The sequence below is a fragment of the Miniopterus schreibersii genome (genome assembly GCF_964146895.1).
Source record: "Miniopterus schreibersii genome assembly, chromosome: 22".
NCBI classification, from domain to species: domain Eukaryota; kingdom Metazoa; phylum Chordata; class Mammalia; order Chiroptera; family Miniopteridae; genus Miniopterus; species Miniopterus schreibersii.
The window spans coordinates 5,107,008-5,130,693 of NC_138124.1; the positions used below are offsets into that span (position 1 = coordinate 5,107,008).

At 54.3% G+C, this 23,686-nt stretch overlaps 1 protein-coding gene across 3 annotated transcripts; it reads left to right on the forward strand.

Annotated features, from left to right (window-relative positions):
* Nucleotides 1-592: 592 nt before the first annotated feature.
* Nucleotides 593-21,267, forward strand: KLHL25 (kelch like family member 25). 3 transcript variants are annotated; one of them, XM_081124325.1, is made up of 3 exons: nt 593-746; nt 16,832-18,631; nt 19,950-21,266. In XM_081124325.1, exon 2 carries the CDS (start codon nt 16,843-16,845, stop codon nt 18,610-18,612), a length of 1,770 nt encoding a protein of 589 aa, XP_080980451.1. In that variant the 5' UTR covers nt 593-746; nt 16,832-16,842; the 3' UTR covers nt 18,613-18,631; nt 19,950-21,266. The 3 variants fall into 3 exon arrangements, with proteins under 3 accessions (XP_080980451.1, XP_080980449.1, XP_080980450.1); XM_081124323.1 differs by having other exon boundaries at nt 599-746; nt 19,648-21,267; XM_081124324.1 differs by having other exon boundaries at nt 613-746; nt 19,885-21,261.
* Nucleotides 21,268-23,686: the final 2,419 nt, after the last annotated feature.

The following is a 23,686-nucleotide window of genomic DNA, read 5'->3' on the forward strand; positions in this document are numbered from 1 at the left end:
AGTGAATTCATGAATAGATGAATGAATGAATGAATGAATGAATGAATGAATGAATGAATGAATGAATGAATGACTTAAAGGCCTACTTAGAAAAGGAACTTAAGAAATGACACGGGTAGGAGCGCTTCAGTACCCTGAACAAATACATATTCCAAATACAGTCAGGGTTTGGTTTACCGGCTACAGAAAATCCCAAACATTGAAACAAGCCCAGAGTAAAAAGAAAACGTTTCCTCAACACTGTCAAAACTAAAAGCGTAGCTCCACAGACCAGTGCAGAAGGGGCATCTGCAATCTGTAAAGCTCCCTCCTTCGGTAAACTCTAGAACACCACTGGGTTTTGTTCTCAAACTTCCTTCGCCGGATGAAAGGGGTGAGGGACAGGCGCCTGGCCCTTTAAGATTCTGGTCGAAGTCCTTTACTTCTCCCTGCCCCGCCCCCTCACGGTACCGGGCGCCCACCCCCTTTATCCTCCTACCGACTGAACTACAGGTTCGGCCGCCCATCCGTCACAGACGCGGCGCCTCTGATTGGCTGCTGCGCTTCGGACGGGGAGGCGGGGCGGGAAGGCCAGAGAAACTAGTTTGTTGGCGGCGCCAGGGCTGTACCGCAGCGGCAGCGGCTCGGGCTCTGTGGGGAGCCGGGGGAGCGGCGGCGGCTCGGAGGCTCGCGCGGGCAGCCAGGGGTCTCTGATCGCGGCGACGGGCCCGGGGCTGAGAGGGCGGCGGGCGGTGGCGCCCGGAGCGGTGAGTACCTGGGCTGGGGTGAGGGCGCAACCTCGGGCCGGTGTAGCTGTGAGCCGGCGGTGGCGGTGGCGGTGGCGGTGGCACTTGTCACCACCCCCACCCCAACACACCCCCGGGTCCTGCGCGACCGCCCTCCCCCCGTGGGCGCCCCGGGATGAGTGAGCCTCGGCGGGGCCGGGCTCCCGGAGCTGCACGGGGCACCGCGGGGTCTGGAGTCAGGGACAATGGTGGGGGTGGGGACTGTGGTCGGCCACCGGGTCCCCAGCGCGGGCTCCTCCCGCCGCGCGCGCGTGCCTGGGGACCCGGCGGGGGTATTTGCTGAGAGCTCCGGGCGAGGGAATGAATTGTTTTTTGCAAATGGATGCTGCGCGCGCGGGAGCAGCCGCTCTGTCCCTCGGGAGCGGTTGATTCATTGAGTTCGCGGACTCTCTTTTTAAAAAATTACTATCGATCCTGGGGAGAGGCGGCGGCGGGTCCTGGAGGACGCGAGCGGCCCGGCGCTGCGGCCTGGCCGGGCCGAGTCCCCGCGCGCCGGACACCACCGAGGGCCAGGGGGAGCGGGGCCGGGGCTCCCGCCGGCGCAGCGCCGGCCCCCGCCCGGCCGTTCGTGCCCCACCTGACAGGGCCCCGCGGCCCGGTGTGGAGAGCGGCCGGCGGGGGAAAGGTCACGCCTGCGCACCCCGCGAGGCCCGCCGCCCGCCGCCCTGCCCCCGTCTCGCCGCGGCTGCAGGACCCCCACAGCGGGGCACGGCCCCCCTTCCTCGTCCACCCTCGCGGCTGCTCCAAGCAGCTTTTCCTTTGGGAGACCGCGCCCCCAGGCGCACTTTTGTGCCGTGCTTTGGGACCCCCCACATTTTCATTTGCCTTACCTTTGAGCGGAGAGAAGCCTTTGTACAGAACCGAGCAGAGGGTGGGGGTGGGGGCGGCCCAGGCCCCTGCGGTGCCCTCCGGATGTTCCTGGGTCCTGCTTGGGTGGCTGGGAGCGGGGTGAGGGCGCCCTGAGCTTAGGCCCTTCCTGGTGAGCCGGGCAGAGAAGCCAGGTACCTGTCTGGGGCCTTCAGGTGTCACTCTGGCTGTGGGGCAGAGGGAGGGAAGTTGTCAGCGGCACTGGGAGGAAAGGCAGGAGCCCCGCTTCCTTACATGGGTCAGACTCGGGGTGGGTCTGGGTCAGGCCCTTTGGGACCCTGGGCCTCAGTCCCCCCTTCATAGGTGGGACTGATGCGTGTGCGCCGGGGTGAGCTGTTAGGATTCCTAGGGGGTACTGGTGACGGTAGCGCTTGGGGACTGGGGAGAAGTAGGACACAGGTCCACCCAGTGGGGGCAGACTTGGTGTCCTAAGTAAGACCCGGCGGGTGTCCTTGGGTCCCCAAGCTGGGCCTGTGGGGGTTGAGGGATCAGCCTTCCTTCAGGCCCCGCAGCTCAGTCTGTAGTGATTCCATTTGTCAGGAAATGACTTCAGGGAGGCTGTGAAGGGGAAGGTAGAGATGGTAGAACCTTCGCCCTGGGGCTCGGGCTGCGGCCGGATCTGTCTGTGGTGCAGAGAGGGGAGCGGTGGGCGAGCTGCACACTCCGCATGCCCCCTAATAGCATCTTAAACCTGTGGGAACCCAGTGCGGAGAGAGGGGAACAGGAAGAAAAAAAGGTTGCCTGGGCCTGGGAGTGTGTGGCCTGCAGTGAAAGAGGCTTGGTTCTGCCCATTTACCACTGTGATGCGTGAGGGAGCGTCTTTTAGTGGATGGATTGTTTGTTCATTTATTGTTTGAAGGGTCCCGATTGGAACCCGGCCTTCAGGGAGCTCCTGGGTGAGGGTCTGCTGGCCTGCGGATTAGGGGCCCTGGCACATGGAGGTGTGTATAGCTCCTCAGTGATAAAGGCAACACGGGGAGCCGAGGGGCACAGGTAGGAGTAGATTCCTCAAGAGAGGATGCCTTGATTAGGTGAAGATGAGGAAGGCACGTCAGAGCCCATATTCCTGGCCCTGGGTGGCTGCTTTCTTCCACCACCCACTCTGACTTCTCCCAGAGACCAATTCATTGCTGTCCGTAAGGTGGGTGCAGGTTGAGGTTGGGGAGAATTCACACAGGGGGCGATGGAAAGGTCCCCTGGGCGTTGTGGTGGTCTGGCCTGTGGAGTCAGCATTCCCAGGAGTCCCCGGGAAGATGGATGGCTTCCGGATGCAGCCTTTCTGCTCAGGGGGTCCTGGGAAAACCCACCCCATGGGCCCCAAAGCCCAGCCCATTGCCTGAGCCCTTAATCCCTCTCGACCAGTCCCCAGTGTGGGGGTGGCCTGGCCAGGGAGGGGGCTGGCTGAGCTGGCAGGAGAAAACAGTAGCCAGACACAAGCAAATCAAATGGCTGATTGAGATGCTGGTTTTCATCTACTGTGGTAAATTTCATAATTGAATTGCCTTAGCTGGGGCTTTTGAAGCGTTTTCCCAGCCAGAAAACATTTAGTTGGGACAACGGGGCAGGGAGAACGTGCGAATCCCCAGCATCCCAGCAGGACTTTCCCCTTATTAATCTGGGTCTGTCCCCAGGTGAGGGAAGTCAGCCCATTGTCCATAGCAGATTCCAACCCTTTCCTGGACCCCAGGCCCCAGAGCAGCAGTGCCCCCATCCTAGTCTAAAGGTAGCTAAAGCTGATACCTGTCACCTTCAGGCACTCACCTTGCCAGACCCACTCCAGGTCCTTCAGCTGCTAGGAGCTGGGAGGGGGTGCTGTGTGATGGGGATGGAAGGGCTCTGTTCGGTCTCTTCAGCACAAGGTCAGGGGAAAGAGCATGGGCTAGAGAACTGGACATGGGTTCAGATGCGCCTGTGTGTCTGATAAGCCCTCTCCTGGGGCCTCAGCCACCTCCACCCACTGTTGCTTTGGTGCCAATAGACTCTGTCCTTTCTCACTGCTAAACCTTTCCTTCCAAGCCCTGTCAGTGCCTTTCTGATGAAAATGGGTAGGCATTTGTGGTTCATTGACCTCTTGGTAAAAGTGCCAGCTCTATGGTCTCAGAAACCCTGTTTGGTTGGGAAATTTCACTGTATTTCCTGCAGATACATAAATATCTTCCCAGTTATTCTTCCCCCACTCCCTTCACAGTGGTCTTCTGCACCCCTGGGTTGTGTACAGAGTCTGGACAAGACTTTCTAGGCCATACCTGTTTCAATGTGAGGCCCAAGGCCCAAGTCCACCTCTTCACAGTCCCATAGTTGGAACCCTCATACCTGGAACCCGTGGCAGAGAGAGCACTTCAGTGGGGGTCTGGGAGTCCTCCTCTGCCTGTACCTGGCTTATGACTTCATGTAGGTCCCCTTACCTTTTGGGGCTTCTATTTGCTGTTCTGTTAAATGGGTGGATGCTGTTCTGTACAATGCTTCTAGCAAATGTTTTGCTGTAAAATCTCAAAAGTTCTTGCAATCTCTGGTGTTAAGTAGTTTTATAAGGCTTGCATTATTGCCTTAACCCTTGTGGCCAGGAAAAGTTTGAGAAGCAGCCAACAGAGTACAGAGGGGATGAATCAGAAGTCAAGAGCCTAGAATTCTAGTTCCAGGTCTGCCTCTAATGTGCTGTGGGGCTTTGAGCAAGTCACTGTCCCTCTCTAGGCCCTATTTTTTTCCACCTGTAGAACGACAGGGGTGCAGTAGGCCAGCTCCCAGTTTCTTGTCCTTTCTTGGTGAGTAATTTGCTTCTGCCCACAGTGTCTGGGGCCCGCATGCGAAGGGCCTACAGGCACTGGTGTGCCCGTGGGTGAGGGGCTGGTGAAGCCAGAGGACTGTGTCAAGGAAGAGCCAAACTGGGCGCAAAGGAAGGTGGGTTGTGGGTGACTCATTTCCCAAGGTTGCTCTGGCTGGTCCTGGGTGGGGAACTGGGAAGCAGATGTAGGAGCAGTTAGGGTAACCCCCCTTCTGCACCCCAGAATAGATGGGACCTAGCCTGTACGGTTTCTCCTGGGCATAGAGCCCAAGGCCACCTCTGAGAAGAGAGATGGACAAATATCTCCCAGGAGCAAGAGGGATTGAAGGGACCCCAGCAGTTTAGCAGATTTCCCTGCAAGACCAGTTGGATGGCTCCTCCCAGAAGGGGCGGGTCCTGAGCAGGTTCTGGAAGAATATCTCCTGCTGCCTAAGGGGGAAAGCACACTGGCCTGGTGTCACTCCCCACCCACCTGTCTGCCAAGAAGACACCTCCCACTGTCAGTCGATCTGTCAGAGTAGGATGCAGGGATAGCATGGAAACCAAAAGCCTCGCTCATTTTCTGCCTGCTCCTGTCAGGTGCCCAAGGAGAAGCTGGCCACAGATCAATCTAGGCTGAATGGAATTCATTTCCTAATTAAGATAAGAGAAGCTGTGCTTCTTCAAACTCCAGGATGAGCTGCTTGCCAGGTTTGCAGTTGGCCAGGCCTGATTTGTCAGGGCACGAGCGAGGGCCAAGAGACAGAGGAGCTCTTCTTCTAGAAAGCCTTGTTGCTTGCTTCCAGCGTCCAGAGTTCAAGTGCTGCTGGGTCCTAGCTGGGCTTGTGTGAGCCTGGGTGCGAATGCCACCCTTTCCCCAGCCTGGTGATGCTGGGCTCACACAGTGCAGTGGTGGAAGCAAATTGCCCACATTTCCCGATCCAGTGTCCTAACGGTCACTGTACCTGAGGCTGTGGTGGGGATCAGCACAGAAAGCACTCAGAACAGTGCCTAGTACATAGCGAGTACTCAGTAATTACAATTTATTTTTAACAGTATTGTCATTACCATTCATCGCTGAGCTATTTTCTTATTTACAAGTTACAGAAATGGGACATGTGCTAGGGTTGTGCTTCTGGGCCTCTCATGAGTGGGTCAAGTCATGTGACTGGTTTTGGCCAATTAGATGGGAACAGAAGTGATGTGTGTCCTTCCAGGTCAAGCACCGAATCGTCTGTGCCACACTTTGCCTCCCTTTCCAAACTGATTTCCTTACTGATTCTTTGCAACAAGTGTTGCTACATCGTTCAGTAGGGTTTCATGGGCCTTGACCTCTTACCTCCTGTGCGTGCTGTCTCTGGGAAAGCAGAGCCGGTCACTGTGGGCAAGGCCAGCGCAGTGCACTGCCTGAACCCTTCCAGGAGCGATGCATCCACAGCGTCTATCCACTTGCAATGCTAGTTTTTGCTCCCCAGCCACCAGAAGCTGCAATCAACCTGGGGCTTGCTATCAATCATGGAAGCTAAAGTGGCTGCCCTTCAAGTGTGCTTAACATTTGGGTGCATTAAGTAAAAAGGCTGGAACCACGTGGACAAGGCACTGAAGCATTTGCCTGCCCTTCTGAGTCTGCTGGGACCTCCCTTCTCCGTCTAGGTTTTGGCTGCAAGCAGATGGGCTGGCCACGCGTAGGGTAACCTCAGGACTCCCTGCCAAGCTGGGAGTGTGTGTGTGTGTGTGTGTGTGTGTGTGTGTGTGTGTGTGTGTGTGTGTGAGAGAGAGAGAGAGGGAGAGAGGGAGAGAGGGAGAGAGGGAGAGAGGGAGAGAGAGACAGACACGTTTGGGAGAGTATGGTGTTGATCCTGGCCTGAGCACAGCAAGTGGAGACCAGCTTGCCCACGATGTGCTCTGTCTGAGGGTGTGGAGGTTTTGGGATTCTGCCTGGGGGTGAGCTCGGGTAGGCTGGTCGTCCACCCGATCCTCCCTCCACAGGGCGCTGTATGATACCGGGACATTTTGGTACTGCCTGAAGAGGAATGCCGTTTATTGCCAGCCAGTGTATGAAGCAACATCCTTACGCTGCCCTGAGCCTGGCTCTGCTCTGGGCCAGCCTCCATTGCCAGCCCATCCCCTACAGGAAAGATGGGGGTTGAGGTGAGGCAAGCATGCACGGATAGGGTAAGGCCGAGGGCTGGGGTGGGGCCAAGTGGCAATCAGCAGACTAACCTCATGAAAGCAGAAGGTGTGCATTATCTAATTCTCGTGACAATCCCGCAGGTTTGAAATCTTTCCCAATAAAAAGCTGGGAAACAGAATCAAAATAAATACACAACAAAAATATAAATAATTCTAATCCATTGCATTTTAAATTAAAAACGGTACGTATAACTTTTGAATAAATATATATAAATTTTTTCGTAAAGAAAGGGCTATTGAAAGGCAGAAACGTCTAGAGAAAGGGCCCATTGTCTGGTAATTCACTTGTATCTGGAATGATCTGTGGCCCTGATTCAGTTACAGTGGTCATACTAATTTTCCTTTCAATTAACAATTAGATTTGTGTGCTTAATAGGGTGCTTAGTTTGTTTTCCACTTGAAAATTGGAAGGATGGATACGCTTGCACCCTGAGGGCTCCCTGAGGTGCTCGCAGACACGGGGGTGGGACGGGCATTTGAGCCTCTGCACCGTGGTGTGTCTGCTCCATCTGCTCGCAATCCCAGCCTGGGAAGGCTGTTGCCTCGGGCAGCCCTGCGTGTGTGCGATGTATGGCTATAGTGCCTAAGTCCTTGGTCATTACAGTTCTAGCAATGACCCAGATCAGCCAGCTTGACAAAAAACTTCAGTGTTTTTCCTGTTTATAAAAATACTTGTTAACAAATCAAACAACTTAAAAATGGCTGGACAGTGAAAATCTGCCTTATTCAAAGTGGAGGTTAGAGATGGAGTGCAGGGATCGGGAATGCTCTGTGGCTTGTTGCTGTTTTATTTCCTTCATAGAACTTCCACGAAGGGAAAATGTCTTGTTCACTGGTTGTTCCTCATATACCAGCAACCCTGGAGTGCAGCCCCATGGATGCAAGAACCTTGTCTCTGTCCATCACCGTCTCCCATGCTGGCACCTGGCACGAGGGAGTTGTTTGGGAAACTTAGGGTGAATGAGTGACTAGGGACCACATTACCTGCAACCCACCGGCGGGGCCCTCGGCCCTTCCTGCTCCCTCTGGCCTCTGGTAAAGAGCGGTGGCATTGACACCCTTATTTTGAGGACCGCTGACTCCTGGCTGGTGGAGGAAGGCAGGGAGAGGGTCAGTGCTGCAGCTAAGTGGGGTCAGGCCACACTGTGATCTGCTGTGATCTCCTCTGGTGCATTTTTCTCTCAGAATATAGGCCTTTCACTTTTAGTTGCTGGAATCTTCAGAAAGCACGTAAGAGTTTTTTTCTGAAGGTCTTACCCCTTAGCTACTTTGTCTCCTTGTGCGTTTAGTTAACTTCCAAGGACGGTGAGAAGTGAGCTGGAAACATTGTTATTTGGTGCTCATAGCGGCTTCCCTGCAGGTGAGGATGACAGTGGGGAGTGGAAGGGCTCTCTCAGGTCCATCGGGGCCTCTTAGGATGATGAATTGCCACTCTGGAGCACGGCAGTGTCGTGCAATTACATTCTGTGCCTTAAATCCATCAAAGTCAGGACAACGCTCAGGTAATCAAAATAGTTCTGATATGTACAGCGTTAGAATGTCTGATTTACTGTGGCCCATCAAAGGCAGGGGACATGGAGATGGAAGCTCCGAGAGGCTGGGCATACCTATCTTTCACACTTTCAAATGCTGATCCCTCCTGCCGCCAGAACCTCCGTCCTGTACTCCTTGTGTCCCAGGCTGGGTGGGTAACTGGTACTGAACACTGAAAATCAGCTCATGAAACCCATTCCCTTGGTGTCTGGGTGGCCTCCCTGGAGGTGGAGAGGGAGGAGGGACCCACCCAGCCAAGACCCCTTATCAAGGTAAGCAGCCCCTGATCACCGAAGCTGGGAACTGATGTCCTAGTGAGTCCTTGAACTAGTTGCAACCCTTGGTGGCAAGTGACAGAAACACCTCCCAGACAGGCAGAAAACCCCTCTCAAACTGTCCAATCCTGTCTGCAGCCCTGGGAACAGAGCCTGCTTCATTCTCTGCAGTTCACCAAACATCGTAGACGAGCGTCTCCTTTCCCCGTCTTGGGTTTCAGGCCCATCCTGGTGGCTGGGAGGACAGCACAGGCTGACTGGCAGGCCAGGGTCACATTCAGCCAACCCTTGGAGCCCAGTGATGCTGCTGCACCTGGACAGGCTTGAGTAGAGGCTCCTGAGAACAATCAGGGTGTCAGCGCAGTGGCAGGGAGCACATTATGCTGGCTCCGTGGGAAGTGTCACCACGCGCCTCCACCGTTGTAGCCATCTTGGCAGCACTGGCCACCATCTCGGGCATCATCTTCTCTTGAGTCTGGAAGGCAGCTGGGCAGGCACTTCAGTTCACTGCCCATCAGCCCAGCTCAGAGGTGCCTAGGCTGGCAGTCGCCTGGGGTGGGAACCTACTTGGGTGTGTTGCTGGCTCTTTGCCTGTGTGGGAAGTTTGTATCAGCAGGCAGGCATCTTGGTGCTGAGCAAGACACCCATCAGCTCCAGGGCCCTGGGCTGCCCACGCAGCATTGGCCTTGGAGAGATCACTACTTGCCCTCAACTGCAGGGCAAACATGGCTGTTCTTTGTGGGTTGGCCCTGCTTTCTCAGTCTTAGTTCTGCTTTGTCCTGCCCTTACCCCATCCAAAGGGAGTCCCCACCTAGATCCCTCACAGGCAGCCCTGTCAGCACCACACCAGCTGCCTCAAGTGTGGACCTGGGACCCCAAAGGGGGACTGGGAGGGAGGAAAGCATGCCACACAGGGCCAGAAATCCAAGAGGGCCTCCTCCTGATAGGCTTAGAGTGTATGTATGTCCACATGTGACCATGTGGCAAAGGCAGGAGTTGTCCACTGTGGTCAGCCAGAGGCTAGGCCCTGTGATCATCCATGGAGCCCAGTCCCCCAGGAGCAGGTACTGATGGCATCCTGGTTACATGGCTGTGGTTAATGAGGCAAAGAGCTGGCATTCCATCCCAGGGCTGTCTGTAAAAAACAATCCAAGAGTTGTCTGGCAGCATAGACAAGTGTCTAAGCCCAAACATTCAGGTTGCATTCAGCTCAAGTTCAGAAATGACCTGGCCCCCCAGGCTGGGCTTGGGGGCAGGTACAGTAGGTGCTCAAGGACCCAGAGTAGGTGCAACCCATGGAAATGTAGGTGCTCAAGAATGAACTGAGGCAGAGCCTCAGCATCAAAGTCCTCCAAGTCATCCAAGCCTGGCACATGGACCAGAGGCCCCTCATGAACAGCCTGGGCACTGTGGGAACAGGATGGATGGCATCACCCGGTGAAAGGCCACATTTTGCAAAGTGATGACTGAGTGACAGAAGCCAGAATGATGATTTAGCAATCACAGCAGGGTTCAGGGAAACGCATTACAGGGTCCGGAATTCAGATTGAGCAACTCGGCTCTAGGGGGCGAGAGCATCCTGCAGGCCAGGTCACTGCAGCCTCTCGTTCCCATGACACTGGTCCCAAGGCCAGGCTCAGAGATCATGCTCAGTAAATAATTGCCAGTGAGAGAGAGACTCTCAGAAGCCTGAGCGGGACAGGGACTTCACTTTACAGAAGGGAAAACTGAGGTGCCGAGAGGTACCATAGAGCCAGTGGTAGAGTGGGGGACCACAGTGCACAGCTCAGCCCTGGGGTCCAGCACTCATCTTCGTGCTGGTTCCACAAACCCCCCACCCTGAGAGCCAACCTCTTATCCCCAGAGCCCAGTGGCCTGTGATTCCTGAAGCTTGGGGGCCAGAACAGCAAAGCCAGGCCCAACCTCTGTGCCTTCCCTGTCTGGGCCCAGGAGCAGGGCCTTGCCCAGGCATCTCTAATCTCGTCAGCTTGTGTCCACTCTGGTTCTTTGCCAGGGTAAGAGTGAGAGACAGACAGAAACACAGTAGTTCACTTGGGCACTCATTTCCAGTTTCACTGAAGCATGAAATCGTTTCCTTCCTTTAACCATTGCTTAAAGTAGAAAATTGCTTAAGTAGAAAATTGACCTGGAGTAGGGAAGTGGAGTTACATACTTCTGAAAATGAAAAATGAAAAAAGGTGATCTAAGATGGTTGTGGAGTAGGTGGAAGCCACATTCACCTCCTCCTAGGACCAAACTGGAATTACAACTAAAATATAGAGCAAGCAACCTGAAAAAACAAATGAAGACTAGCTGAAGAGAAATTTATAACCAAGGATTTACAGAAGAAGCCACATCAAGACTGGTAGGAAGAATAGTGACACGAGAAGGGCTGGCCCCCACTCCCATGGGTGGAACTGAGATTCCAGAGGTATAATTCAGCTGTGGGGGTTCCCCCTGAACTGGGGGGGGGTGTTCCCACTGAGGACTGTGGGAGTTTTAACCCTAAACCAGGTTCCCCATCCCAGAGCACCAGAGCTGGGAAGAGGCACCCACATAACATCTGGCTGTGAAAATCAGTGGGGATTCTGTCTACCAGGGAGAAACGGCAGTCTGCTAGAGAGACAGGCAACCTCCTAAAGGGCCAGCACACAAAATCTTGTTTGCAGCCACTCACCCTGGGCTCCAGTGGAGGGAGGGCAGAGTGAACTAGAGTCATGTGAGGACAGTCTGGGGTTTGTGGCTCTGGGAAAAGAGCTGAAGGGACAGCTGCCAGGGTCCCTGAGCTGAGTTCCTTTCCCACACTGCATCTTCTTTGGGTGGAACACTTCCCTCCATAGGGCTTCAGCCCAGGGGGGAAAGCAAGAGCCCCACCCTCTGGATTCCCTCTCGCCCCACCTGTAGAACTTGCACCCTGCTGAGGACTCAGCAGCCTGGGCCAGGGTGTAGAGGTCTGGGCAGACTCGGGGTAGCATTGACTGAGTTTGGGGTAGGGGCCATTACCCCCCTTTCCTGTGAACCTGACTGGTGCCCTCCCCCTCATGGGAGATCCGCTAGCCGGACTTTCTGGGCTTCCAGTGGCCCCACCCTGCCAAGGTCTGGGCAGAATCCAGGACAGACTGAGTTGTGTGGCTCTGGTGCAGTGGCCACTCCTCTCACCTTCCCCAAGCCTGACTGGCACCTCCACCCCTCTCAGAGGACCCACTAGCCCCATCCTCCTGACTCCCAATGGCCTTGCCATGCTGAGCTCGGGCTCCTTTAGGCAGAACTGAGACACTGAGTTGTATGGCTCTAGGACAGCGGCCATCTTTCCCTCGAATGCCCTACCGATGCTGAGCCCTCCCTTCACGTGGGCCAAATCTTGGTCTGTTTGGGCCTGATAAACTCTGCTGGCCTCACCCTGACAACCCTGCCCCACCACAAAGTTGTGCAAGCACCCAGCAGGATGCAGCTAGACTTGGTATACCTTGGGACATTTGCTGAGTGGCCTCAGACCCAGCGCTGGCACCAAGTTTGAACCTGTATCAATCTGGTGAATGCCACTCGCTCCTACCTGGTGACTCACTGAGAACCTATCTCATGTAACTTGAATAGTGCCAGAGGCTCTTTCAGTGACTGAACCTAACAGGTGGTGACAGGCAAAGGCAGATCTCAGGGTGCCTTGGGACTTTTGCTGACCTGCCTCAAGTCCCTGGGCCTAGTGCTGGTAAATGCCAGCCTTGATGTGCAGGTTGGTCTTTCTTGCACACACACAGGCTCCGCAGAGGCAGCCACAAACTGTGGATCGCTTTGTAGCTCCAAACAGGTTGCCCAGGGCCAGTCGCAGGCAATATCTGACATTGGTCTGCACCAGAGTCCCTCCCAAGAGGACCCAGAACCAACACAACCAGTGGCCAGCTTCACACAACATCAGAGAAGGATCCAATAAGCTTCACAGGCGGCATATCCAAAGGGAGATCTTGGCAGGCACCAGACCCTGCTGAGGTGAATTCCACTCTGTGTTGAATTCCACTCTCTGTGTGGGCAGCACCTACACAGCAGCTCATTCACTGTGGTTAGGGTTCATCCTCACAGTCAGCCAGCCCAAGGGTTGACCCCACGCATGAATGGGCCAATAGCAATCAAGACTCAATTACAACAGGAGGGCCCACATAACCCACACAAGGGATATTCCTGGAGCACCCAGCTCAGGTGATCAAGCAGACTGTACCACTGGATCCCACAGGACACCTACTACATATTAAGGCCACCCTACCAAGACTGGGAGTCATATCAGATCTACCTAATACATAGAAACATACACAAAGAGGCATCCAAACTGAGGAGGCAAAGAAAGCATGCCCCAAATGAAAGAACAGGAGAACTCTCCAGAAAAATAGTTAAAGTAAAAGAAGGCAATTTATTAGATAGAGATGTGTTTTTTAATGGTTATCAGGATTCTCAAGGAACATGATGAGGACTACAACAGCATGAAAAAGAACATAGGAACCATAAAAAAGAACCAGTCAGAAATTAAGAGTACAATATCTGAAGTGAAGAACACACTAGGAGGAATAAACATTAGGTTGGATGAAGCAGAGAATCGAATCAGAGAGTTGGAATACAAGATAACAGAAAAACCAATCCAAGCAGCAAAAAGAAAAAAGAATTTTAAAAAATGAGGATAGTTTAAAGGACCTTTGGGATAACATGAAAAATAACAATATCCACATCATACCCCTTCTAGGGGTACCAGAAGAAGAGATAGAACAAGGGATTATGAACCTATTTGAAGAAAGAATGGCTGAAAACTTCCCTAACCTGGTGAATAAAAAAGATACACAAGTCCAGGAAGCTCAGAAAGTCCCAAACAAGATGAACCCAAAGAGGCCCACACCACAACACATCATAACCAAGGTTAAAGACAAAGAATCTTAAAAGCAGCAAGAGAAAGACAGTTACCTACAATGGAGCTCCCAAAAGACTGTCAGCTGATTTCTCAACAGAAACATTTCACGCCAGGAAGGAGTGGCAAGAAATATTCAAAGTGATGAAAAGCAAGGACCTACAACCAAGACTACTTTACCCAATAAGGCTATCTTTTAAAAACTGAAAGAGTAATAAAGAGCTTTCCAAACAAGAAAAAGCCAAAGGAGTTTGTTACTACCAAACTAGTATTACAAGAAATGTTCAAGGGTTTTCTTTAAGAAGAAAACAAAAAGAAAAAAAACATAGGGACACAGTTATAAAGAGTAAAATGGCAATAAATACATACCTATCAATAATCACTTTAAATGTAAATGTTTTAAATGCTCCAATCGAAAGACATAGGGTAGCTGAAGGCATAATGCGTAAGAAAACAAGACCCATATGTATGCTGTCTACAAGAGGCCCACCTCAGAATGAAAGATGCCTGCAGTCTAAAAGTAAAGGGATAGAAAAAGATACTTCATGCAAATGGCAATGAAGAAAAAAGCTGGGGTGGCAGGACTTATATGTGACAAAATAGACTTTAAAACAAAGGCTATACTAAGAGACAAAGAGGACACTACGTAATAAAGGGAGCAATCCAATAAGAGGACATAACCCTTGTAAACAATTATGCACCCAACATAGAGCACCTAAATATATAAAACAAATCTTGATGGACATAAAGGGAGAGCTTGATAGTAATACAGTCATAGCAGGGGATTTTAACACCCCATTGACATCACTGGACAGATCTTCCAGACAAGGAAACCGTGGCCTTAAATGACACACTAGATCAGATGGACTTAATTGATATCTTCAGAGCATTTCCCCCCAGAGCAGAATATACATTCTTTTCTAGTGCACATGGAACATTTCCTAGGATAGACGACATGTTAGGACACAAAACAAGTCTGAAATTTAAGAACATAGAAATCATATAAAACATCTCTCTGACCATAATGGTATGAAACTAGAAATCACTCACAAGAAAACAGCTGAAAAACACAAAGAAATAGAGGCTAAATAACATGTTACTAAACAATGAATGGGTTAACTTAAATGTTAGACTGGAAACCATAAAAATCTTGGAAGAAAACATAGGCAATAAAATCTCAGACATTTGCCTCAGCAGTATTTTTCTGATATATCTCCTCTGGCCAGTGAAACAAAAAAACAAATGGGACAACATCAACTAAAAAGGTTTTGCACAGCAAAGGAAACTGTAAACAAAATGAAAAGACAACCCACTGAATGGGAGAACACACTTGCCAATGACACATCTGATAAGAGGTTAATGTCCAAAATTTATGAACTTACACAACTCAACATCAAAAAACCCCAAACCATCCAGTTTAAAATTGGGCAAAGAACCTGTATAGACACAGAACATACAGATGGCCAACAGACGTATGAAAAGATACTCAGTGTCACTAATCATCAGAGAAATGCAAATTAAAACCATAATGAATGGCTGCCATCAACAAACAAGTGCTGGCGAAGATGTGGAGAAAGGCACTGCTGGTGGGAATGCAGGCTGGTGCAGCCACTGTGGAAAGCAGTCTGGAGTTACCTCAAAAAATTAAAAATGGAACTGCCTTATGACTCAGCTATCCCACTTCTGGTAATATACCTGAAGAAGCCCAAAATACTAATTCGAAAGAAAATTCGCACCCCTATGTTCACTGCAGCGTTATTTCCAATAGCCAAGATTTGGAAGCAGCCCAGGTGCCCATTAATAGCTGAGTGGATAAAAACACTGCGGTACACTTCCACCATGGACTACTACTTGGCCATAAAAAAGAAGGAAATCTTACCTTTTTCGACAGTATCGATGGACCTGGAGAATATTGTGCTAAATGAAATAAGCCAGAGAAAGTCAAGGAATATGTGGAATCTAATGAACAAAATAAACAAAATAGAAAGGCTCACAGAGACAGAGAACAGACTGACAGCTGCCAGAGGGGATGGGGTTCGGGGGACTGGGTGGAAAAGGTGAAAGGATTAAACAAAACCCCCCACAAGACTCATAGGCACAGGTAACAGGATGGTGATTAGCAGAGGGAAGGGGGGGGTGGGTAGCAGAGGGTATGGGGGGATGAGTGGTGAAGGAAGGAGACTTGACTTGGGTGGTGAGCACACAATACGATGTACAGATGATGTGTTAGAGAATTGGACACCTGAAACTAATTTTATTAATGTCACCCCATTAAAAAAATTTTTTTAAATTAAGACTTTTTGTGTGGCTTTTCTCCCTTATTACTAGCAGGAAGAGGGCATCACAGGCTTTAGGGGTCAGGACTCTGAATTCAGTTTGTTTCTGATCACTTTTCCTCGAAACATGTGCTTTTTGCCTGCCTGTTGGCCGAGCCTCGTTCCCACAGCACTGTGGAATGAGGTCTTGGGTCACTCCATCAGCTGCACTTTAATTAATTAAAGCGCTTTGGAATCTCCCAAATTCAAATGGGTGACGAGGCTGTGTCTGTGTTCACGGGATCAGCACTCTGAGCCCCGTCCCTGGCCCGGCAGAGGACAGTCCGAGGAGGTAGGAGAGGTGCGCGCAGTGTCCAGGAGCCTGGGGCCCGCTGTCAGGTGGCGAGGCCCCAAAGGCTGAAGGTTTTTCCGCCTCTTTGGCTGAGGCTTCACTGTTCCACAGGCCCTACTGTCACCCAAGCCTTTGTCTTGGCTTCCCGGTGGGACCTCCAAACTGAGCAGGTGTGTCGTGGGTGAGCCAGTGGTCAGCTGGCCTCCCCCCACACCTTTGCTCATCCCAGCTGGGTCAGGAGGCCTATGGGGACTCCTAGGTCTTGAGAACACTTAGGCTATGCCAGCGCTTAGGCTATGCCAGCAGCTCTTGAGATCTTTCCAAGCAAAAGGGATGAGAGGGGCCTGGCCAGTGCGGCTTGGAGCCCCGCTCACTGCAGGGCCCGCTGGAAGCCCCCGGGGAGCAAGGCTGTGCTTGGGGCAGGGGGCCCCAGTCCTTGAAAATGTTTCAAGTCCCCCTGAAGGAATCAGTCTTCTTGGGCCAATGGAGTAGAGACAGGGCGTGGAACTGGACAGCCCCAGTGGAAATCCTGCTCCAGCGCTTAGCCTCTCTGGGCCCTGGTTTAAGCTGTGGGATGGGCCACAAGAGCAGTGTCCCACTGGCTGCGATGATGTCAAGGGCACATGCTACTTAGCACTGCCATGACGCTGGCTTGAACTCGCCCAGGGGTGGCTGACATCCAGGCCAAAGGCCTTTGGTTCCAGAGCTGGTCCAAACTCAAGGGAACAAAACCAGTTTTCTAAGGGCAAGGTGAAGCCAGCCTCTGCCGCTGCGTGGTCCTCAGCGATATGGTCAGTTGACATGAGGGACAGCTGAGCAGAGAAGAGGGGTGGGAGAGGGTCAGGCAGCTGGGGAGCCAGGGCCTGTGCATCCCACATCACTGCGTCTGGAGTGGCCCCTCTCACTTGTGGCCTTGTCCCCACAGGTTGGATCAGCATGTCGGTCAGTGTCCACGAGACCCGCAAGTCGCGGAGCAGCACGGGGTCCATGAACATCACGCTTTTCCACAAGGCGTCGCACCCCGACTGCGTGCTGGCCCACCTCAACACTCTGCGCAAGCACTGCATGTTCACGGATGTCACGCTCTGGGCCGGCGACCGCGCCTTCCCCTGCCACCGCGCCGTGCTGGCCGCCTCCAGCCGCTACTTCGAGGCCATGTTCAGTCACGGCCTGCGGGAGAGCCGGGACGACACGGTCAACTTCCAGGACAACCTGCACCCCGAGGTGCTGGAGCTGCTGCTGGACTTCGCCTACTCGTCCCGCATCGTCATCAATGAGGAGAACGCCGAGTCGCTGCTGGAGGCGGGTGACATGCTGCAGTTCCACGACGTGCGGGACGCGGCCGCCGAGTTCCTGGAGAAGAACCTGGTCCCCTCCAACTGCCTGGGCATGATGCTGCTGTCGGACGCCCACCAGTGCCGCCGGCTGTACGAGTTCTCCTGGCGCATGTGCCTGGTGCACTTCGAGACGGTGCGGCAGAGCGAGGACTTCAACAGCCTGTCCAAGGACAAGCTGCTGGACCTCATCTCCAGCGACGAGCTGGAGACGGAGGACGAGCGGCTGGTCTTCGAGGCCATCCTCCAGTGGGTGAAGCATGACCTGGAGGGGCGGAAGGCCCACCTGCCCGAGCTGCTCCGGAGCGTGCGCCTGGCCCTGCTGCCGTCCGACTGCCTGAAGGAGGCCATGTCCAGCGAGGCCCTGCTCATGGCGGACGAGCACACCAAGCCCATCATAGACGAGGCTCTCCACTGCAAGACCAAGATCCTGCAAAACGACGGCGTGGTCACCAGCCCCTGCGCCCGGCCACGCAAGGCGGGCCACACGCTGCTCATCCTGGGCGGCCAGACCTTCATGTGCGACAAGATCTACCAGGTGGACCACAAGGCCAAGGAGATCATCCCCAAGGCGGACCTGCCCAGTCCCCGGAAGGAGTTCAGCGCCTCGGCAATCGGCTGCAAGGTCTACGTGACCGGGGGCAGGGGCTCCGAGAACGGGGTCTCCAAGGACGTGTGGGTGTACGACACTGTCCACGAAGAGTGGTCCAAGGCGGCCCCCATGCTGATTGCCCGCTTCGGCCACGGCTCAGCCGAGCTGGAGAACTGTCTGTACGTGGTAGGGGGACACACGTCCCTGGCAGGCGTCTTCCCAGCCTCCCCTTCTGTGTCCCTGAAGCAGGTGGAGAAGTACGACCCCGGGGCTAACAAGTGGACGATGGTGGCCCCATTGAGGGACGGCGTCAGCAATGCGGCGGTGGTGAGCGCCAAGCTGAAGCTCTTCGTTTTTGGAGGGACCAGCATCCACCGGGACATGGTGTCCAAAGTCCAGTGCTACGACCCCTCGGAGAACCGGTGGACGATCAAGGCCGAGTGCCCCCAGCCGTGGCGGTACACAGCCGCTGCCGTGCTGGGCAGCCAGATCTTCATCATGGGAGGCGACACGGAATTCACGGCCGCCTCCGCCTACCGCTTCAACTGCGAGACCAACCAGTGGTCGAGGATCGGGGACATGACCGCCAAGCGCATGTCCTGCCATGCCCTGGCCACAGGCAACAAGCTCTATGTGGTGGGGGGCTACTTCGGGACCCAGAGATGTAAGACCCTGGACTGCTATGACCCCACTGCGGACACGTGGAGCTGCATCACCACCGTGCCCTACTCACTCATCCCGACGGCCTTCGTCAGCACCTGGAAGCACCTGCCTGCCTGAGGAGCACCTGCAGAGCCAGGTGAGCCCTTAGCGCCCCGGGCCTGTTCCCACTTTGGGTAGAGGTCAGTGGCTTCCCGGGAGGGCCAGGTGGGGCAGCAGGTGACTGGGGGGCTCTGGGACCCTTTTTCAGAGCCAGAGCCTGGCTTTGCGCCTTCCTTGCAGTTGACCTTGAGCAAAGCAGGTGACCCCTCTGCCAGGTGGGACAGCAGTCTTAGGCTGGCGAGGCGGCTCCCAGACATGGCCGCACATCACAATCACCAGGGGGCTTTCCACAATTCTGAGTCGTTTAGGCCAACCCACCAAGTCTGAGGGCACTCTCTCCATGCGACAGTGTCCTCACTTCTGACACCAGCTGCAGGATAGGGGCTTCCCAGAACCACCCTCAGGTTCACGCATCACTGGAAGGCCTCCCATAATGCACTGAGGCTGTTATGTTCACGATTATGGTTTATTACGAGCGATGATACGCACAGAATGTTGCCAACCAGCAACACTCACTCAAGCCTTCATATCTAGTTTTTATCAAGGCCCCAGCACTTAGGCAGGATCCCTTGATTGCCCTTGGTTACTCTGTCTCCAGGTCAACTGGTACAGCATGACCTAGAGCCCCCACCCTAAATCACATGATGTCCCCACCCCCACCCTGAGCCAACACGCTGCTATCAGGTGTGACATAGATCACCTCCCAGAACCAGGGGCAAAGGCCAGACTTCTGGACAACGACTCATTTTCTGCCACACAAAAGGCCACACCCCAGGCCAGCTGAGCCAGGGCCTCTAGTGTGCAGCCAAGGTGAGACCCGCCCCCGGGTCCTGAGAGAAACGAAAGGAGAGATGCTGGTGCTGTGGGGCTTCGCGCCACTGCCTGGGGCTGCACTGCCTCTTACCTGCTGGATGGAGACGCAGGTTTCCCGGAGGACCCAGCCTGCCCGGGCGGAGGGCTCGCTTTTCTTTGCCCTTTCCGAGGCAGCGTGAGGCCTTCCTTGGCGTCCATGTGATGGGGCGTGATTCCCACTCCTTCTTTGTTGCTCTGCAGGCTCTGCGCGTTTCTCCCTGCCCCACGGCTGCAGCCCTGTCCCAGTGGCCCTGGCCCTGGCCCTGGCCGCCACGGTGGGAAGCTCAGCCAGCCCTGGGCCAGCACTCCGAGTGGCCGGAAGCCGACCCCACCAGCTCTGGGAGCATTGGCCTGGGGAGCTATTCTGAGTTTTAAACAAGAGGAGAGAAGCCGTCTCCAGCACCAGTGTGTCTGCCTGAGGCTTTTTCTACTTTGCAGTGGTTTGGGGGGAGAAGATATTCCAGAGGGGCGAGCACTGACACCAGGACTCTCTCGGACTCCAGGAGGAAAACATGTTTGCAGAGCTTTGAGGTCACCTGTTCCACCAAGTCCTAATGTCACCCAAAGAGGACATCCCAGGTCTCAGGGAAACAGGACCCAGCAGAAGTTACCAAAGAGAAAACCGAGGATACATTTTATACTGGACAGAAACCTGCAGGGTGTCCTCAGTGACATCCACAAGGCTTCAATAGCAGATGACACCCACGCCACAGCCGGGTTAAAAAGTAAGTCTCTGGGTCCCTCCCCAGAGCTGGGCTTGCCCTCGGTGTCCTTGCTACCTCCCAGTCAGGCTGGCCATGCCCAGGTGCAGACACATGCTCCTGCCCAGTCCACAAGGACCCAGGACCTTGGGTGACATATGCTGCTAGACAAGGGGATGCCCTTGGGGGCATCCCCATCACCTCCTCTCCTCTGAGTACAAGACAAGGAGCAGCAGTGACCAGTCTCCTGATGGGACCACACCCATCTTCAGATTGTGGCCCTCCCCTTCAAGATGAGCAGCAGATAGGAGCTGGCGACCCAGAGGGACTCCAGGGTGCCCACTGGTGCAGGACACATCTGTGTGTGGAGGCCAGCAATGAGGTCACCAAGCCCAGTCAGCACCCGCTGGCCTCTGGCATCCCGGTCTTCCAGCTGGTAACTGGATCTGGCCCATTTGCCCCCCAAGCTCACAAAGCAAGCACAGTCCCATGAGAACTGCCAGACATCTGTTCACCGTTTTTACCTTCCAAGTCACTGGGTCCCTCCCTCATCAGCATATCCTCATCTGGAGAGGTCAGCACCTCCTAGCGGCCACCCTGACACCTAGTGTGAGAGTTTCTGGCTCACCCCTTGCTCACCCCGATGTGCCACCAGTCGGGGAGGGGGCTGTTGGTGCCTTGGCCAAAACCTGTGGCTCCCGCCTGCCCTCTGCGCAGTGTTCCCTGGCTGGTTCAGGGCCAGGCACCAAAGCGGGGCCACATCACATGCCAGCTGCTTTCCGTGATTCAGCCCTGCCCCTCACAGGACCTCCACGTGGGCACTAGTCCTTTGGCCTTCTCTTGGGGACTCAAATGTTCACCCACTGATGAGCACCAGCTGCCACTCGGGCATGTTCTGAGAGCAGAAGGCACACCTCCGGTCTTCAGCCCCCACAGACGCGCTCGGGCCAGAGCCTCCCTGCAGCCACGGGCTCCAGTCCCAGGAGCTGGCTGGCGGGGGGCCTGTGGGGTGCTGAGCTGAGCTAAGCACACTCCTCACAGCACAAAGTACCTCGAGGTGCTTTCCCTGACTGTTGTTACTTTTTTCTGTTTCTGAGTTAATAAATGAATTGAGAACATTCTTGCTTTCTTTCGGTTCTGGGGGCCTGTCTTGGGGAGCACAGTCACGGGCTGACTTCAGTCTTCACCCCACCAGGCAGGGCTCGGGGTCTCCCCCTCCTGTGGACTTCGGTAGGCCCATTCCAGGGACCCACAGGCTCCCACGTCACAGCTCCCCTTTATTCAGGTTATTTCAGGCCCAGAAGCCTTTCAGTGGCTTTTGCTGTAGAATCCTGACACTTGCCCATTCTCCTGAGAGTCACTCTCATGGAAAACTCATGTCGTGAGCTCGCACTTGAAAATTAATTCCATTCATCTCCATGCCCCTGATAATGTGCTGGAGCTCCCAGGTGACACTCATTTGTGTGAAAATAAGCACATTAAGGCGGCGCAATTACTCCCGGTAGTTACCGCAACACAGCCCGTGTAACGCTTGTTCACCTGCTGCCCTTTCATGCCTTCGTGGCTGTTGTGAACTGGGAACTCGAGATGTGTGCACAGGGGAGACACGTCCAGGCCCCGTGCAGGCCAGCACTGTCCCTGCGTGCCATCCCCTCCCAGAAGCAGTCTGAGCTGTGCCCTGGGCTCCCGCTGGCGCCTCTGCAGACGACGTGTGTTCTCCCACCCAGGTGGGTGAGGCCGGCTGGGCCCAGGTTCCAGCTCTCCTGGTACGCGGGCGACTTTGCTTGTAAGGTCCCTTCCCTCCTCAGGTACATGAAGAGGTTACTAGACTTCCTTCAACAATGTCTGCTTCCTTTGCGCCATCATGATGTAAGCTTCCAGCTAATTCGTGTGTTAGAAAAGTTAACTAGAAAGTAGTCCAGATTTTGGAGGGGGAGTCAAAGGAAACCCCATTAGAAATACATTTGCCTTTTAGCCCTGGCTGCCAGGAAGCCCAGAGCCGACTGAGTTTCAGCACAGAGGCTACGGTTTCCCTCTTGGCACCAGTGCTTCCTCCCCCTTCCATGGCCTGGATTTGCATGTCCCCAGCCACCCTGTGGACATGGTTACTGCAATCAGAGGACCCAGCTTCTACGCGGAAAGTGCAGTCTTAATTAAGAAACTGGCTTTGGCTTCCTGATTTTGAGACTTTTTGAGAGGCTGACTGCACCCAGTGGTCTCCCAGCTTTTGTCCACAGCCCCCTCTCGGCGGGGGACTTTGGCCCCCTCCCAAGCTCCTCACCACAGCCCCGCTCCAGTTGGTGCAGGGAGCATGTTTCAGGTGGCCAGTGTCCCCTCCTTTGAGCACAGAGACAAAGCAAAGTTGTCCAGGCAACTGCCCAGCTCCAACTCTGAAGCTGGGGGTGGGGTGGGAAGTTTAGGAACCCTCAAAGGCGAGGGGCAAGAGGAAGAAAGAACAAAGCAGGCCTGGCTTTCAGCTGGTCTGTTCCCAGGAGCCAGTTCAAGTCACTCCCCTTCCCCCCATCAGCTCTCCCACGGAGGCCTTCCTGGGACCCTCTTCCCACAGCCCCTCCAGATACGGTTTCCCAGGAAGAAGGCAAGTTTCACAAAGGTGCCAGGAGGCAGGGGCAGTCCCAACTTCAGTGGGGACTATTTCTAGCTGTGTAGAGCAGCAATTAGCATATGAAAGGAGGCCAGCGGGGCCTGGGGACAGGCCAGGCTGTAACTTAGATACCAAATGTGGCTGGAGACTTGGGCGGGGAAGCCAGTGGGGCCCTGCAACCCACATTCCCTGAATCTGGGGCGCACGTCAACTCCTCCCAAGCCCCCACCCCCTTTCCCACTGCGCCTCCTCTCAGGACACCCACGGGGTGGGCAGGGATTGCCTCACCATCCTAAGGTGACCCGAAAGGAATTCCTAAGCATCCAAGAACAGGAACTGTGGTGGGGGAGGCCTCTTGGAGGGGCTTCTCACTGACAAGGTGGCATCCAGGACCCAAGGCTTCTCAGGGATGAGGTGACTGATGCCCCCAGTGACAGGAGTTCCCAATCTTATTTCTGATGCTCGGCAGCTCAGCTGACCTCAGTCCTGCTTGTTTCTGCTTCTGCAGAAAACAAAAAAAACCTGTGCACTGTGTTTTTTTTTCCCATCCCCTGCAAGCTCTTTTCTGGACTCGTTGGCCTCCTTTTATTTCTGACTCAGATTTCTGTCCTGTGGCATTAGTTACCACACTTCCTGTCCGGGCACAGCCCTTGCTGCAACACCCAATCTAAGGCCATTTGTAGACCACGGGCTCTCCCTTGGGCATGGGATCCGCAAACAGGAAAATGCCACTTCTGTTTAAGCCACTCAGTGGGCAGGTCTGCACTGCGGCTGAGGCTCTGGGCACAGCAGTGTCCCTCAGGAGCAGGAGGGACCCACAGCCCTGTCGAACGGCTGTCCAGGGCTCTTGGAACCCTGAGCGCTTTGCGCGTCTGCTGCTCTGGAACGATGGATGGACCCTCCTCGCTTCTGCCTCCCAGGCAGAGCCTGTCCCTGG

Bases quoted from the DNA above. Each gene is read 5' to 3' on its own strand.
- KLHL25 (XM_081124325.1), top strand. From the start codon at position 16,843: ATGTCGGTCAGTGTCCACGAGACCCGCAAGTCGCGGAGCAGCACGGGG.